This window comes from Cinclus cinclus, chromosome 13 (assembly GCF_963662255.1).
Source record: "Cinclus cinclus chromosome 13, bCinCin1.1, whole genome shotgun sequence".
Classification (NCBI taxonomy): Eukaryota; Metazoa; Chordata; class Aves; order Passeriformes; family Cinclidae; genus Cinclus; species Cinclus cinclus.
In genome coordinates, this window is record NC_085058.1 from 7,304,706 (window position 1) to 7,321,037 (window position 16,332).

General features: G+C 40.3%; 1 protein-coding gene across 1 annotated transcript in view; it reads left to right on the forward strand.

The window, feature by feature from the left end:
- Window positions 1-16,332, forward strand: part of THSD4 (thrombospondin type 1 domain containing 4) — a 222,314-nt gene that overhangs the window by 88,024 nt on the left and 117,958 nt on the right. Inside the window, exon 6 of the mRNA XM_062501530.1 lies at window positions 5,655-5,791. Coding sequence (XP_062357514.1) covers window positions 5,655-5,791 — 137 coding nt within the window. The remainder of the gene's footprint in view (window positions 1-5,654; window positions 5,792-16,332) is intronic.

Genomic DNA, 16,332 nt, shown 5'->3' on the forward strand with positions numbered 1-16,332 from the left:
CACCTACAGCCAGCGTTATTTGTGGCAGGAGATTTAAAGTGCATGCTGTGAGAGGCAGTACGTGCTCCAAGCAGCTTGAAGGCTCCGGAGCTGAGACAGAAAGGAAGAACTTGGTACATTCTTTAAGGACAGTCAGTATATGGTGTTGTTTAGTTTACTGATAGATCCATTCTTATTTGATTTGGGTATTACTTCCTGGGGCTTTTTTGGTCGGTGGCTATTTTTAATTTCCCTTTGAACAACTGAATACATTATTTATCAAAGGTATTGTGGTTGGAATGCTCTTTCTTCTGACATTTTTTCCTAAGAATATCATTAGATTGCAATTCCGTGCACTGGCAAGCTTTGCGTGCTGAGCTGTCTCCATATCTCTTGAAGCTCGCTGCAGAGCAGCTCAGTCACAGCCTGGCCTCCTTATCCTCCATGGCCACATGCCTCCCCACAGCCTCTCCTTGGGCAGGGGCTTGGTGAGGATAGCAGAACGTGTTGGAAGAGGAAGCTGAAGGAGAAGAAAAGCTGACATGAAGCCCAAGTGCCCTCCCACATACCGTGTGGTGTGCAGGTGGAGAGTTGGGAGGCAGAAGGCCTGGGTGGACAGTGGGACATGGGGGCTGTGCAGTGCTGAGGGGTTCTGCTCGTGTGGAAGGTGCAATGTGCACGGTCACACAGGGTGTCCGTCCCTGGTGTCCGTCCCTGGTGTCCGTCCTGACTGTCCCTGGTGACCGTCCCTGGTGTCCGTCCCTGGTGTCTGTCCTGACTGTCCCTGGGGTCCGTCCCTGGTGTCCGTCCCTGGTGTCTGTCCTGACTGTCCCTGGTGTCCGTCCCTGGTGTCCGTCCCTGGTGTCCGTCCCTGGTGTCTGTCCTGACCGTCCCTGGTGTCCGTCCCTGGTGTCCGTCCTGACCATCCCTGGTGTCCGTCCTGACCGTCCCTGGTGTCCGTTCCTGGTGTCCGTCCCTGGTGTCCGTCCTGACCATCCCTGGTGTCCGTCCTGACTGTCCCTGGTGTCCGTCCCTGGTGTCCGTCCCTGGTGTCCGTCCCTGGTGTCCCTCCTGACCGTCCCAGGTGTCCGTCCCTGGTGTCTGTCCCTGGTGTCCGTCCTGTCCGTCCCTGGTGTCCGTCTGTGGGTTGTGCCAGCCCTGTCCAGCCCAGGGAAGGTGGCTGGAACTGGGGGGACTTCATGTCCCACTGTGTGACTCCAGGGCTCCTCAGCATGGCACTAGGACAGGTCAGCACAGTGCTAGCATTTGAAAATGCTCTTTCTCCATGAAATGTAAACTGGTCTATTCACAGACTCCTGCAAGTAGGAATGTTTCCAAAGGGGTGACTTTCTGCCTCGTTTTACTGTACACGGTTTTTTACATTCGGGCAGGGTGTTTTGTGAGGACTTCAGTTTCTTACACTTTCATTTAACGAAAAGGCGTGGGATGAGGGTGAAATTTGGCCGAGGGGCGGGCGCACAGAGGGGCAGATTGGCCAGGCAGCGGCTGAGGGAGGGCGCGGCCGCCATCGCCGCCGTCCCTGCCCGGCCCTGGCCGGCTCCGTTGCGGCCATCGGCTCCCTCGGGGCTCAGCCTGCTGTGGGCTGTGCTCCTGGGGAGGGGGTGGACCCGGGCCGCGAACAAGAGAAGAACCAACGTGTTAGGTGCAGGGGGTTTTCACTTGTTTTACTCTCCCGGGAGCTTTGTCCCTCGGGCCACTCCGCGTTTGCTGCCCGGGGCTCTCGCCCTGAGGTGCCCGGCTCGGGCAGGCCTCACCTCTCGGCGGCGATGCCGGCGTGGGCTCGGATACACCCGTGCTTTCCTTGTCGCGGGATTAACGATCAGGATTGTTCTTTTGACTTTTAGCCTGTGAATCCCGGTGGAGGACGCTTCCTCTCTCGCTCACTTGTGCTTCCCCGCGGGCACGTGGCTGCTCTCCCCTCTGCAGCGCCTGAGGAGAGGCCGCAGCCTGAAATGCTGCTGAGACACAGCTTGAACTCCAGCCACTGGTTGTAGTGTGATCACACATAAAGTACTCTTTTCCCCTTTAAAAAATGTGTGGATATGTTTCACGGTTGATTTTTTTTTTTCTCCTCAAACCTCCATTGCACTGAAATCTGCAATGAAATATGTTGATATTTGTGATTAAAGTTTGATCACTAAAATCAATCTTAGCAGAATGGTGGAAAGTTTTCACTGCAATGTGTGCTGTGTGATGCAGGGCAGGTGCAGTTTAGTTTGTAAGATAATGTGAGGTCTTACTGTTCTTACTGGGGACGTGGGAGGTGGTAGAACTGTGCTGTGGTACTGCTTTAGCATGCCTGGCTATTCCTCTTGGGGAAGTGTGGAAGGTAAGTTTCAACAGAGGACTTGGGAAAATACCAGCTCCTGAGTCTTGCAGTTTGGAGAAGACCAGGATGTCCTTGAGGTACTTAAGGCTGGTTTGGTAAGGATGTTTTAAGGAAAGTACTGATTTTTAAATTTATATACTTTTTCAGTCTGTAAAATGAAAACCAAACATTACGTGTTACCAGGATTGTTCACTAAAGGCATCTCCTTCAATTAAATCTATAACAAATATGTCTGGCAGAACCTTTGTGGTAACATTAAATTTCACCCAAGTTCACTATTTAATAAGGTGGGATAAGGTGAGACTGCACAAAGACTTGGTTATGCTAACATGAGCATGCGAATAAAAACCAAATTCACTAGGAAGACATGTTGAACAGGAGCTGTGTAATGAACTGTCCTAGAAACTGTGTCACACTTCAAAAGACCCGAGGTGGATTTTTTGTGGGAATGTGTCTTGCTGCCAGCTAGCTGGGGAGGCCTTCACCTGGAAGCCTTACCATATCCCTGGAGGTCAGATAGATCCTTTTTTGAAGTCTGGGTTCAGCTGACGTGGGACTCAAAAATGTGACCTGTGTGGAATCAATTACCTCACAGCTTCTTGTTTAATTGACATTTTATGTCCAGTTGCCAAGCCAGTAGTGCAGCTTGACCTACCACCTAAACTGTAAAGCCTCAAGAGTTGTGGCAGAACACAGGGTAAGGGTAAGGTTTTTACTAGTGTGGTATCTTGTTCTACATGGGAATTCTAGAATGTGTTTGTTCTGCTGTGATTTCTGCATCTTATGCAATAATACATAATGCTTGCATAAAATCATTACGGGAAATGCCTGTCATTCAGCAGGGGCAATTCAGTTAATAGGTTTTGCTCTTTGTAGACAAGTTTTTTTCAGATCTTTCACATTTGGGAATGTTGTCTTTAGGTGGTGCGGTTGGTACATGCCTAATCAAGGCAGTACCTTACAGGTACTCATCAAAAGAATTTGTATGTTGAAGGCCAGAGAGTTATAGGGTATGTCTGTTGTTAAAGCCTGAATTGTTTGTTTGTGGTCAGAGACAGGGACTGTTCTAATAGTTCTTTTTGTGTGAGCAGAAACTGTTCCTGATAAGAAAGAATGAAACACAGAAATAATGAAATGGGAGTTATATTTTTACACAACAAGCAATCTCAGCCTGCTTGGGGCTGTTACTGTGCTACATTAGCAGTACAGTAGGCTGATCTATCACAGCAGAAGTGAAGGAAGAGAGAGATCCAGGAAAAAACACCATGTTCCAGCAGGCAATTTTTTCATCTCCAAGTAGCACAAAACTTTTACTGGGATCTAGAAGGCCAGCTAATAATTTAAAGAATAAATATTTTAAAGTATCAAAACTATGGGGTGAATCAGTATGAAGGATATGGGAATGTGAGGTTTCAGGATACTGAACTTCAGGAAATCAACACAGAAGATAAGGACATTTCAGAAACCCTAAATGGCTTGTTTGACTTGATTTTAGAGAATGGAAAGATAAGAAAATGTACTTTCCAGAGGTGCTGCTTGATTGCTAGCTTTGCATTTTATAGAAATAGGACACTTTCAGACAGAGAGAACAAGTTGGCTTTAATCATAACGAATCACTGAAACTGGGTTATATTTATTTGAGAATTCTGAATATAGTAATGTGTGAAGTGATTAAGCTGCTAAGAATATAGCTCAGTTTATCGTTAGACCTGACTGTTGCACTGGGAGATTGAACTGCAGGAACAGGAAGTACCTCCGTTATTTCTTTTCTTTTTTTTTTGGTGTGTGTTTTTTTGTTTGTTTTGTTTTGGTTTTTTTTTTTAATAATAACTAAGTGAATGATAAGCTATTGAACTTAGCCAGTGGAAGAATGACCTAGTTGAACAGGGCATGCACGGCTTCTGCAAAAAACCCAAACTAGGTAAACAGATCTTTGACCTCTCTTAAAATTAGTAGATGTTTTTGTGGATTTTATCAGAAGATTGCCAGACACAATACATGATATACACGAGGGGTAGTTAAATGAGTTCAGCTGTGTGAGGCAAAATCTAAGATACAGAATTGGTCTGCATTAATCCTGTGTTTGCACAGGGGGTAGCTGAAGTTGAGCTGAAAATTTGGTACTTCTACAGTAAACAGTTGTTTAATATATATTTGAAGTGATTACTTTTATTTATTTTGACTTTTTGTTATGTCATAGCTGAAGATTCAAAACTACACTGAAGTCAATTAGAAAATCTTGTGAACATAATATTTTAACATTAAATGAGGGCACATAGCATCTCCTTTGACATCTCCTCGATGAAATAGTGGGTTTCAGTTTCAGTGTAGGGGATGAGCTGAAGCTTTATGAAGTGTGAGGAATTGTAGTTCGTTATTGTGGCAGCAATAAACGTACTGTCACAAGAAAAAGGATTGGGCCTTGCTGCCACTGTTATCAGAGCTACTCTGGGTCGGAAAGAAACTGAAGAGACTGTTCTGTCTGTTAGCAAATGGGGGTAGTAAGCTGAGAGCAACTCTGACATGACAGATGATTTGCAACAGAAAGGCTACACGAATGTGTTAACAAAACTGATAGCAGAAGATGTGGGGAGTGTTAGACTGTATCTGCTCAAGGAACAGATTTTCACAGGAGAGGATAACATGTCTTGCTTCTTGTCTTCTGTGTTCCTCTCAGGCACAGTTCAGTGGACTGATTTCCTATTGGCTCTTGCATGTCAGCAGGAATCACGGGGTTTTGAATAATAATGCATTTTATGCATTTTTGAAAATGAAATCTAGTGGAACAGAATGGAAAAGCTGAGGTTTTTAAGTGGAATAGCCACTAAAGTGTAACTTGTAAAAATTAAGAGAAAAAACAATAGAATTTGAAAAAATGTGCATCTGTCTTGTTTAAAATGTTTCTCAGTGCTGGATGTTTGTATGCATAATGGACCTGAACAGACTGGAGACTCTAAGTGAGCCTGATGCGATGCACATGCTTCTGATTGTGGTGTAATTTTTCTGACACTCAGGAGTTATGAAATCCCATAGCATGTTACTGTGCTTGAAGACTAACTGGGCGATGTTTATATGAAACTAGAAGTGCTCGTGGTCGTTTAGGGACGTGTGAGTCGTTAAGGGGGGTACTATTTACATTGTCATAGTGTTGGAATGCTTACCTTGGAGTTGTTTCTTAATCACCGTTCATTTGATGTGGTCACTTTCGTTGCATTGTTTGCATATTTGTTTCTTCCTCTCAGACCTTACTGCTCATTTAAGGAGCTTTTCCTTTTCCAATCTACTGCTGTGCTCTTTGTAACGGGGCCTTGCATTGTGTCCACAGTGAAGGGCAGTCAGAAGTGTGAGCTGAACTGCCGGGCCATCGGCTACCGCTTCTACGTGCGCCAGGCGGAGACGGTGATCGATGGCACCCCCTGCGACCCCAACGGGACAGCCATCTGTGTGGCAGGGCAGTGCAAGGTAAGGCAGGGCCGCCTGAGCTGCCCAAACCTGGGCCGTGCTGCCCTCAACTTACTTCTTCTCCTTCTATTTATTTATTTTAAATTAAAGTGGGTGTGAAAAACATTAACTGTTATTATTGCAGGTTGGGTGATTTCTTAACTGATGTTTGTATTTACTGAGAACAAACTAAAGAGAGCTGAAGGGATGGATTCAGGAGGTGTTTTAGCCACAATTAAGGTGATTGCCAATGAGCTTTTTCCACATATTTTAATTTCTACAGAGGAGGTTCTTTGAGAGAATCAGAACAAAAAGAATGAAAGCTGAAATAAGAAAGAAATACAGTATCTTTCTTTGATTCAGTTTTAGAGTGGAGATATTTTTCGGAGTCTGCAAAAGAATAGTTTCCTTTGATTATTTTATAGCTGCTTGTAGTCTAACTTTTCCGATTGGCCCATGTTTGCTTCAGGTCTCACTGGCTCTCCTTTTGCTCAGCAGTGATGTTCTCTCAGAACACATTTGAGTGGTTACTTTTCATGGGTTCAGAAGGAGCTGCTGTATTGACTTTTTGCAGTCTGTTGTGCAGATTCCATTTTCAATGAATAAATACACTTTTTGCAAGATGGTAAAAATTTCGAACAAAATGTTACAGTGTTTAGAAAAAAAAAATAATCTTTTAAGTAAAGTTAGTGAAAGAAGTAAATTCCTAGCAAGGGGCATTTGACGCTTGGCTGATGTTTCCTATATGTGTTGGCAGAAGATGCAGAAGTGGCTCAGATGTGACTCATGAACTCAAATAGTGAAAGGTCAAGTTCAGTTTAAATAGTTGGTTTGCCAGGGGAAATCACTGATGAATACAGCCTTGTCCTCTGCATGTCCCAATTCCTCTTACTTGTGCACATCTGGACAATGCCATGTTTGTTTCTGTTCTGTTTCTTAGTGCAAGCAAAGCCATAGCTTTGGATTTCCTTTGTACAGGATAGATCTGGGTGAAGTTGATTGTGCTTTAATGCTTTCCTTGATCTCAAACTAATTCAGAAAGGGCCAGAAACTTGTTTTAAATGCAGTTCGTATCTATGACTCAGAAAACTGATAATTGAGTTGTGTCTAATGAATGTATGGTCTCTATCACCCTCTGTTGGACATTTTTTTACATTGCAGAACAATCCTGTCCTTGTGTTACAAACCATTATCTATTTTGTTCCCAGGACCATTGTTTTTGGTTTGTATTTTCAGCTTACCTTATCCTTAAGAGAAAAAAAAGATGGAAAATGCTGCTATAATAAAAATTATTCAGAAATATAATAAAGAATATGATAGGTGAGATAAAATAGTCCTTTAAAAAATTGGGAGTGAAAAAGCCCAAAAATTAGGGTATTTCATCACAAGAACATAATGGCTGTCTGTGACAGTGTCATAACTAGCACATATAGTAATGCAAGTACTACAAAAAAAGCTCATTTGTCATTGAAATGATTGTGGATTTCCTAGTCTGGACTAAACTCTGAATCCTAATGAAAACCTTCTTAAAAGAATTAAATAGTTCCAAAATAAAACTAGGTGAAGTAGGAAGAATGGGCTGATATTCTACCTATGCAGAAGAAAGTAGAGCAGTGATCTTGATAATCAATTGCATTATTTCTGTGTAAGTTTGGTTTTCTGCACTTTTGAACAATATTATTTCTGATGGATTTCTTTTAAGTGAACAAATGTTTTCATTGAGAGTCCTATTGAGTTCCACTTCTGTTTTTTAGTAGTTTTTATTTGGTGCCACAACTGGTTACTCCTAATACACATACTTTGAGTATGTTTCAGTATTATTGAGTAGATGTTTTTGTAAATACAGTTCCCACTCCTCTTCTATCCTTGTATTTTGACAGCACTATTAAATTAAAGAATGACTGCCAATGGAACTTCTTCGACTTGCTCTTTAGTCAGAAGTGTCTGTTTTCTTCCTTCTAGAATTTCTTCTCTTTTGTGTGAAATGAGTGTATCCTTATATTTCTTCTGGAGACAGCAGGCTGATCCTACTCAGTAACTTTTAAGCTTAGAAGAAAAATGCAGAAAGACTAGTGAGGAGACTTTAATAAAAAAGCTGTGAGAAAATAATGTTTTTAATAATTTTGATCTTGCCCATGATTAGGGAATGTTTCTCTAGGCAGAATATTGCATGTGTTTTTGAATGTGTTTGGGACACTCCCACTAGGAAAATTCGTCCCAGTACCTGGGCAGGTGTGAGCACCGACTCAAGGTAGTTTTGGAGACAAAAAAGTTACTGGGGAGCTGTGAAGACAATTGGTTTTGCTGAGGAGTTTGTTACCACACGGGGGAGCGCTTTACAAAAGGATCATTAGCATTTCACCCAAAATTCTGTTTGGGTGGGAACTGTAGACACCTCTTAAACGTGCCTGAAACAACTGTTTTCTCTCTCCTGATTTTTATATTACATTTTCTCTTGCAATGTAGTTTGTTTTCATCTTCCAGCTAACTTCTGAAGTTGATAGAAAAACATCTAAGCAATTTTAAATGCACATTGTAACTTCAGTACCAAAATGATTGTTAATAGAGATTTTACTTGCCAAAAAAAGCCCCCAAAACTGTGCATTAGATAGTGAAAACCTTGAAAACTTCCTAGGGAGATAACTCGTGTCAGCTATAGGTAGCATAGCCAACCATGCTGTATCTCTATCAGAAAAGCAGGATGAGGCAAGGAGCTCCTATTTGGACCTGTGTTGGTGTGTGCTAGTGTGCAGGTGAGAGAACTAGAGATAATATTATTGTTTGAATTGAGGGAACTGTTAACGGCTGCAGGATCAGAGTGACAGATCAGGATAATGAGAAGTGTGCACTTTCAGTGCTTTCAGAGGTCAGGGTTATTCTCATGTTGGAATATAGAGTGGTCCTGTGGTTGTTCTTGTAAGGTTACAGAAGCTGTTTTCTGTAGGAATCTCAACTTACCTGTGCACTATTGGTTGCTTACATTGAAAATAGGTCCAGGGTTTTTCTGTGTGTGCTTTCTTAAAGTTGGAGCCAGACTTCCCTCTCTTCTCTGTCCTCTGGTGTTTACTTTGCATGTTCTTCTGAGTGAGTACTCTGTACAATGCTAGCTTCTCTGAAGCTTTTCTCCTTTCTCCTTTGGCATTACTCTGTTCTTTTTTAACACTACTAATGAAAGAAAGAACCTGATCTCTAGATTAACAAAGCAGAAGCAATGGCACATAGATATCTGTATCTGTCCTTCACCTGATTTACAGAAAAATGTTTGTGATTACTTGTTCATCTTGCTTGGTTGTATTGGAGAGGGGTGTATTCTTCACTGAACAGGAACTTTGTGAAGTCTTATGTCATGAGATTGAAAAAATTTGAAAGCAGCCTGAGAAACTGTGCCAAATGAAACGTGGTGTGTGCATCAGGGGTGCCTCAGAGTTCTTTGGTGTTAGCATTGCTGTTTGGTACTGGGTGAGTGTGATGAGTGGTGTCAGTGGTGTTGGTTGTATGTGAGAAGGATCAGTTTCAGGAGCTGTTTCTGGGTGCTTGATCTTACCCTAAAAGTTCTCCTTGAAACAGTGCATGACTTACACTGTTTATACCATGGGAGTGTTGAGCAGGTGCATTCTGTTGAGAATTGTCACCAAGGCTTTGCTCAGGATATGATTGCACAAAGGATAGGCTCTGTGAAAGTGGAAAACCAGACCATGGAGCCCAAGGCATTCAGATCCTGAAATGCATTGTAGAATCAAATGGAAATGAAATCTCTTGGTTTTTTTTTTCATATTCATGGCTTTCTTTTGTCTTACTGTTTTGTTTGGTTTTTGTCAATAGTTGCTGAGGACACAATGGTCTGAGTTTAAGACCTTTTTTACAGATTAGGTGGGATGCATTCAAAGAGGCTCATATTGTGTATGTAGCCTCTGTTGAAGGCTTTCTCTTTCCAGGAAAAACGGTTGCTTCCTAAAATATACCATAAATATGAAAAACCTGTGGTTACAATAGAACATTCTCTCCTTTCTGATTTTTCATAGATACCATTGTAATTTCTTGGCTGTTGGAAATAGGACTCTTCATTGTTTCTCTTCATAATGACTTGCTAATGCCAAGCTCTGCATTGGGAAACACCTGCCAGGCATTAATAGGGTGTTAATGGAAGAAACAGGTTCCTGGGAGCTAAGAAATAACTGCTTGTTGCCACTTCTTCCCACTGTTTGAATAGTTTTTGTTAAATGTTTTACAGCATGAACCTCTGGGAGATTTCTTGACCTTGCTCTCTATAAAGTCTTTTATCCTTCTTCCATTTATAAAGCAACACTAAATTTTTTGGCATATGATCTTTGACCATGACTCGTTTCTGATACCTGATACACAGGAGGGGCAACCACCACAAATAGAAATAGCAAAAAGAAAGCTTTGCTGCCTTTGAACTGATGTGAAATATGGTGGTAGTTGGTTGTGAGTAGCAAATATTCAAGTTCAGACAAAGTGACTAAGCACTGGATCTGTATATTTGTTCTTTTCCTATTGTCTAGCATCCTCTTGTTCTGAAAAAGACCTCCCAGTCCAAAGGATAGAGCTCCTCAGTTTTCCATGGAGCTGCTATCTGAATCTATACTTCTGCATCTTCAGTTTTGCTATAAATGACCCAGTAAAACAAACATAATCAGGACCAGATGTCACTTACAATGGCACTTAAAATTTGAAAAAACACCAAACAAAACCCAAACTAACCAAAATGGTACTAGGAAACATCTTCATTCTAAAAGGTTTTTAACTGCTTTTAAATGTGCTACATATATATAGCAAGTTGCTTGGAAAACGTTGCTTTTGCTTCAGTTTGAAGGTTCAGGTGCTGAAGTGCAGCATAGAATGGCTAATCCAGATTCTGATTGTCTCTGTGCTCCACGCTCTGTTCTCCTGTCAGATGTGCTCAGTAATGTCTAACCTGCCTATCAGAGACAACCTGAGGTACAGCAATCTAAGGGAGCTTTGTGTACCTTCATTTTGTTCTTATTTCTGCAGTTTTTAAAACAATAATTTTTCAGGTTTGGATATCTTTATGAAGAGGTAGAATGTAATCCTTATCTGCAGTATGGTTTTGTCTTCGTAGATTGGTTGACAGTAGAAAATACATCCCAACTTTGAACTTAATTGTATCACTACAGAAGTTGTTCTGAAAGCAATTGCTGTTTTCTCTAATGATTGAGTGACACAATTAGGGGAATTTTATTATACTTGAGGTACACTTCTCTTTGAACTAGTTTGAAAACTATGTACTTAAAATAAATCCAAAGTAAATCTGAAAAAAAAAATCTATAAAGTTTTCAAGAATTCTGGGGATAGCAGTGGAATAAAAAATAAAATAATGTATGTTGTGGGGCCTTAATTTTTTCTGATTAAACAATTTCATATATATCAGATTGAAAGTGAAGTTTTGTTTGTTTATGAATAATTAATTATTCCCTAAGTTGGAATAATCAAATGATCACTTCAGCTTAGTTTTAAAGAAACAAGGCAGAGTCCTGTGGTACACTGGTATAAAAGGAGGCTAGGAGTGTTTATGAAGAAACATTCAGTAACACACCAGTCCCTTCACGTGGCTGTTCATAAAAAAACCACCATGATCACTGTTTTTTTTTTTTTTCTGAAATACTGGCTTTCTGTGATGGGGAAATTAAGTGTAGACAAGAAAAAGGGAGTTTGGATAAAAACAGGAAATGAATGTGGTCTCAGCTATTCCTTTTCCTCAGTCCCCTGCTGAAGTATTCATGGATGCACTCTAACAAAACAAGCTATGTTAGCCTCTAGGAAGATAGATTGCAGCACTGTTGTGCATTCACAAAGGAGGAAACCAGTGAAGGGCTGTGTACTCTGTATCCTGGTGGAGGTGAAGGCATGTCCCTTATGCAGAAATTACTAAGACAGAGTTAATGCCTTTTAAGTAACCAGTAGAACCAAACCTGTTTTGTGTTACATTGCAGCAGTTCAAAGAAAAATATAAACAACCAAGAAATTTCAACCAGTTGAAATACGTTTGATTTCAGTGAATGTATGGGAAAGCAGTTGTAAAAGAGTCATGTAGCTAGTGCAAGATCCATCTTTTGAGGTTAAATAGCAAAAGGAAAGAAAGTAATTTAGATTTTATTGTAAAGAAACAAAGTGGGGTGCAGCAGAAGTAACATTCTGAAACTCACATTTAAGGAATCTGTTAAACACCTGGACCAGCAAGCAGTGGGGAGAAAGCTATTAAGAAGGGGACTGGCTGCATAAGCATTCTTGTTCTCCTGTTTGGAAGTGGGCTGAAAACTTCACAATTACTCCTGAGGTATAAATGGTACATTTTGCTGTTAATTGGCTGAATTATGTTTCTTGTCCTAGAAATGTTCAAGCCATTTGACTTTCAGCATCTCATTGTGGTGGTTAGCTTGGGACTCCCAAAAAGAGTTTATAGATTCCTCTGTGCAGAATTCTTAAAAGGATCCTGTCACCTTGGTTAGCTGCCTGAAAGTAGAGATTGCCAGCAGACCCCCTCAGACAGGTGTTAACATGGAACCATCTGAGTTTGGCTTATTGCCCATGTGTCCTGTGGCAGTAGAGGCTCGGAATGGGCAGCATCAGTTTTGTCCCATTGTCCCAGGAAAATTCTGGAAAGGAGAAATCGCTTACTGCAGAGGTGGAGGTATTATGTCATGCACAAAAATAAAAATGAAAAGCTGTTCTTGAATTTATTGTTGTCTGCTAATGTTTATACTAGAAGACTGTCACGATAAACAGTCACAAATTATTTTATCGTGATAAACATATAAAAAGCAAGGGGAATAAAAAATAATTGTACAGTATTAGAGCAAGCTTGTATATCACATATTTAATGAGAATTCTCCTTTGGATGTGTACTGTCTCTCTGCTTGCTTGCATGGTGTCTGTTACTACAGAATTTAACCTGCAATAGTTGGAATGTGCAGTAAAACTTAAAGTTATTATACATTAAAAAAAAAGACGTGTGCTAGAGAAAGCTTATTAGCAGATTGATGTGTTCTCATCAGGTAGGATTATGAAGTAGAAGGGGGGCTATTTATGAACATTTGTGAGGGAAAATAAAGGCTTTCATGTGTGAGGATTTATGAGGTGAGTGCTAAAACAATAATTGAAACAATAAATGGAATTAGTATTTCATTTTAATTTGATTTGTTTTGTTACTTTTTCTGTCACTTTCAATCCATGCTGCCTCCTGTGATATCGGTGGTCTGGAGATCAGGACTTTTTCTTTGTTTGCAGTTGTGCTCCCTTGTGCTAGCAGTATTAGCAATTATGCTGTGTTGACTAGTGGTATTTCAGGCCTCATCTAAAAGTCAGTGTTCTTAGAAATACAGTATGGAAGTATATTTACTGCTACAGGTTTGTTCATCTCTTTTTCTTTTTTTTTCTCTCAATACTCTTATACCTGGTGACAGGTGAGTATTGGTAGTATTTTAATTATTGTTACTACTGATAAATCACTGATTAAAGGAAAATTTTATTATAATTCAGTCATTTCAGGAACTTCAAAATTTATGCACTAGGATCTTTTCTTTAGTAATTATAATAAACTATCAGAAGACAGTAACCCAGAGGTCTTAGTGAGAATAGACGTTTTTATAAAGCAATGACAATGCAGCAAAATGCTGTCTGACCTAAGCTGATTTTTACTAAGGAGCCAAAGAGTAAGTTCATGCATAATTTTGTTTTGATGACTTTTAGGAGAAAATTGAAAATGCTAATAACTGTAACAGAATATTCTGAAATACCTATTATTTAGTCAGGAAACTGAAACAGCAATCTTGGAAATCTACAGGAAATGAAGTATTTAGGCTCTGTTTTCATTTAGCTACATTATAATATTACTTCAGAGCCTGGAAAGGGTCCAGTATGTTTTTAGCCACTTCTATTAAAACAAAGATTACAATTTTGATATACCGGGATAGGCAAATTTATCACATGAATAAATAAATCCTTGGGAAGAAGGTCTGTAGAGGCTGTCATTGTGTATATGTATCTGTTTATCTCTTTATGCAGCACTTGCACACACAGATATAGGTGCACCTAAAGCAAATAGCTGAGGAGCTGTTCTGTTGTAAAATATGCTTGAAGTATTGACTTACTGTGTTAGACCAAGACCATGGAAAAACTGTAAGTCTTGAGTTAGGCAGGTGCCATTGTGTCACTGTGTCATGGAGAGACTGAGTCTCTGGGCTGAGCAGGGTGACTGCTCAGTTGCTTCTACCAGCTGCTATGGATGCAGATCCCTATTCCAGCCAAAGTATCCAGGCTGTTCTGCAGTGGATTTCCTGTGGGACCTTGGCTATTTCATTTACCCTCTGGTTTTTGTTAGTCTAGCATTGTGCAAGGGCACTGAGTGTCTGCTGGGTGTGCAAACTGCACCCAGAAGGCTTTTTTGGACTCTGTAGCCTGGTTAAGAACCAATTTTTTTAACCAAGGTGGAGCTCAGTAGTTTTGTGACCTCCTTCCCTTGGGTAGTTTGCTGGCAACTGGTTCTTCATCTCTTCCATGTAATGCATCTTTGTCCCAAATGTGCTTTTAATTCCCAGATTCTCCATCTCAAAATGAGAATTATGTGGCAAATCCTTGTCTCATAGGATTAATGTGATTTGTGTGTCCTAATGGTAGTGAAGTGTACTTAAGGCCAAATTAACAGCATAGTGTTGTGCTTCTCTAGCAAGTTGGGGTTTGTGTAGTTTCTGTATATTTTGACCATATTCATCTGCAGGAAGTTGTGCTTTGCCTTTCAGCCAAACAAAGGTATAGGACAATGTTCTCAGGAAGAGCAAGAATCTGAGTCTTAACCCTTTGCTGAGACCAGAGTTTGAATTTTTATGCAGCAGCTCACGTTTACAAGACGTTTACAAAATGTTTACAAGATACAATTTTCACAAAGTCTATGCAGAGTTCCCTTCAGTTTAAATTTCACATTGCTTAAGCTTTCACATAAGGGTTTTAGGCTTTTTTCAAAAGTTCCGAATAAAAAAGTATCCTGGATACCATCTAGTACTACCTCAGTTTGTCAAATTTAATAAGATTATAGAGATTGAAAATGGTCTACAGCTGGATCAAAATGCTTGTGAATAACTCTCTGCTCCCTCTTTGTAACACAGACACCTGATCTGTTCAAAGCCTCCTGTAAAAACCTACTTGAGCACATTAAACTTGATCAGTTTTATTTTTAAAGTATGGTGCATTTAAGTGTATCAATAATGTTTGCCACATGACATTGTTGGCTTCTAGTTTGAAGCAACTTAATGTGGCATTGAAATGCATTTCATGAGTTAAAAACATGGCCAAGGTTAAAGTTGTGTCCACAGGCAAGTGATCCTAATAGTTCACTGGGAGTGTTTGTGTAGTTTGCCTCATATGTAGTGTTTATAAATCCTATGAAGTGGAAATCTGAAACATACATACATACATATATATATATGTATATATATGTATATATATCTTAACAGAGAAAGAGAAATTTGAAACAAAAATCTGATTTTTTCTATAAAATACAAAATGTTTTTACAGACATTACCTTTTCCTTTTCATACTAGAGCTGTGCCTGTAATTGTGGTAAGTGTTGTGTGCCAGGCTGTTGACCTTGCAGAAGTCAGAAATGTCAGACTTGTTAGTTGCTGATATTGGACTGTTGATGATGCTATTTATATGTAGTCTGGCTTATTCTTATCAAGGTCATGAACACACAAGGAACTGTGGTGAGAGGTGGGAACCTGCAGATCAGTTTGGTTCCTGTGTAAATATGAAAAAATCTGCAGAATTCTAGTGAGCAACTTAAGAAACTAGTTGTGACTAAAAGCAGTCCTCTAGTCCCAAACATTTCTGTGACAGAGGTACTTTCTTTCCCTTCCTGTCCATGTTTATTCCCTGTATCCCAAGCTGCTCTCTGCAGAGGGGTGTGAGCCTTTATACAAAAGTATAATAGACTTCTGTAGATGTTTCAAGTGTGCCTTGGTGGTATCTTACAAAATGCAAAGTGGAAGAATTGCTTAGCAGAACATTTTTGGAGGAGACTGTTCCTGCTGTGGTGTTAAATGCACATTCTTGCAAAGCAGATGCTGCTTCTTCAACATCGTCTTGATGTAAGATTCCAATAAATGAATGTAGTCTTGTTTTCCTGAAAGACTGTTTCCCATCATATCAGTGTGACTGAATTGTACCCTTTAGCACACACAGTTTTACCCAGTTTAGTGAATTGGAAAGTGCAATGAAAAATTTGAATTCTTTAGTTGTAACTTATTTGGTGCTTCTGTTATTCAGAGCAGAAGCAAATCTAGACAGTTCAGTCATGGATTTGCAGTCACACAGGTAAGAAATAACATTCTGTGGAGGAGATATGGGGGCACTTTGGAGTCTTACACAGTTTGGGTAGTATGAGAAGGAAACGTTTCACACACCTGCAGTTTCATACTGCAGTATGTGCAGTAAATATCTTGAAGAAAATATGGCTTTAAATCAACTGCTGTTTGCCAAGGTCTGATCAGGGCTGCATGTGAGACTGTGTTATTGCAGATTCCCCAGTA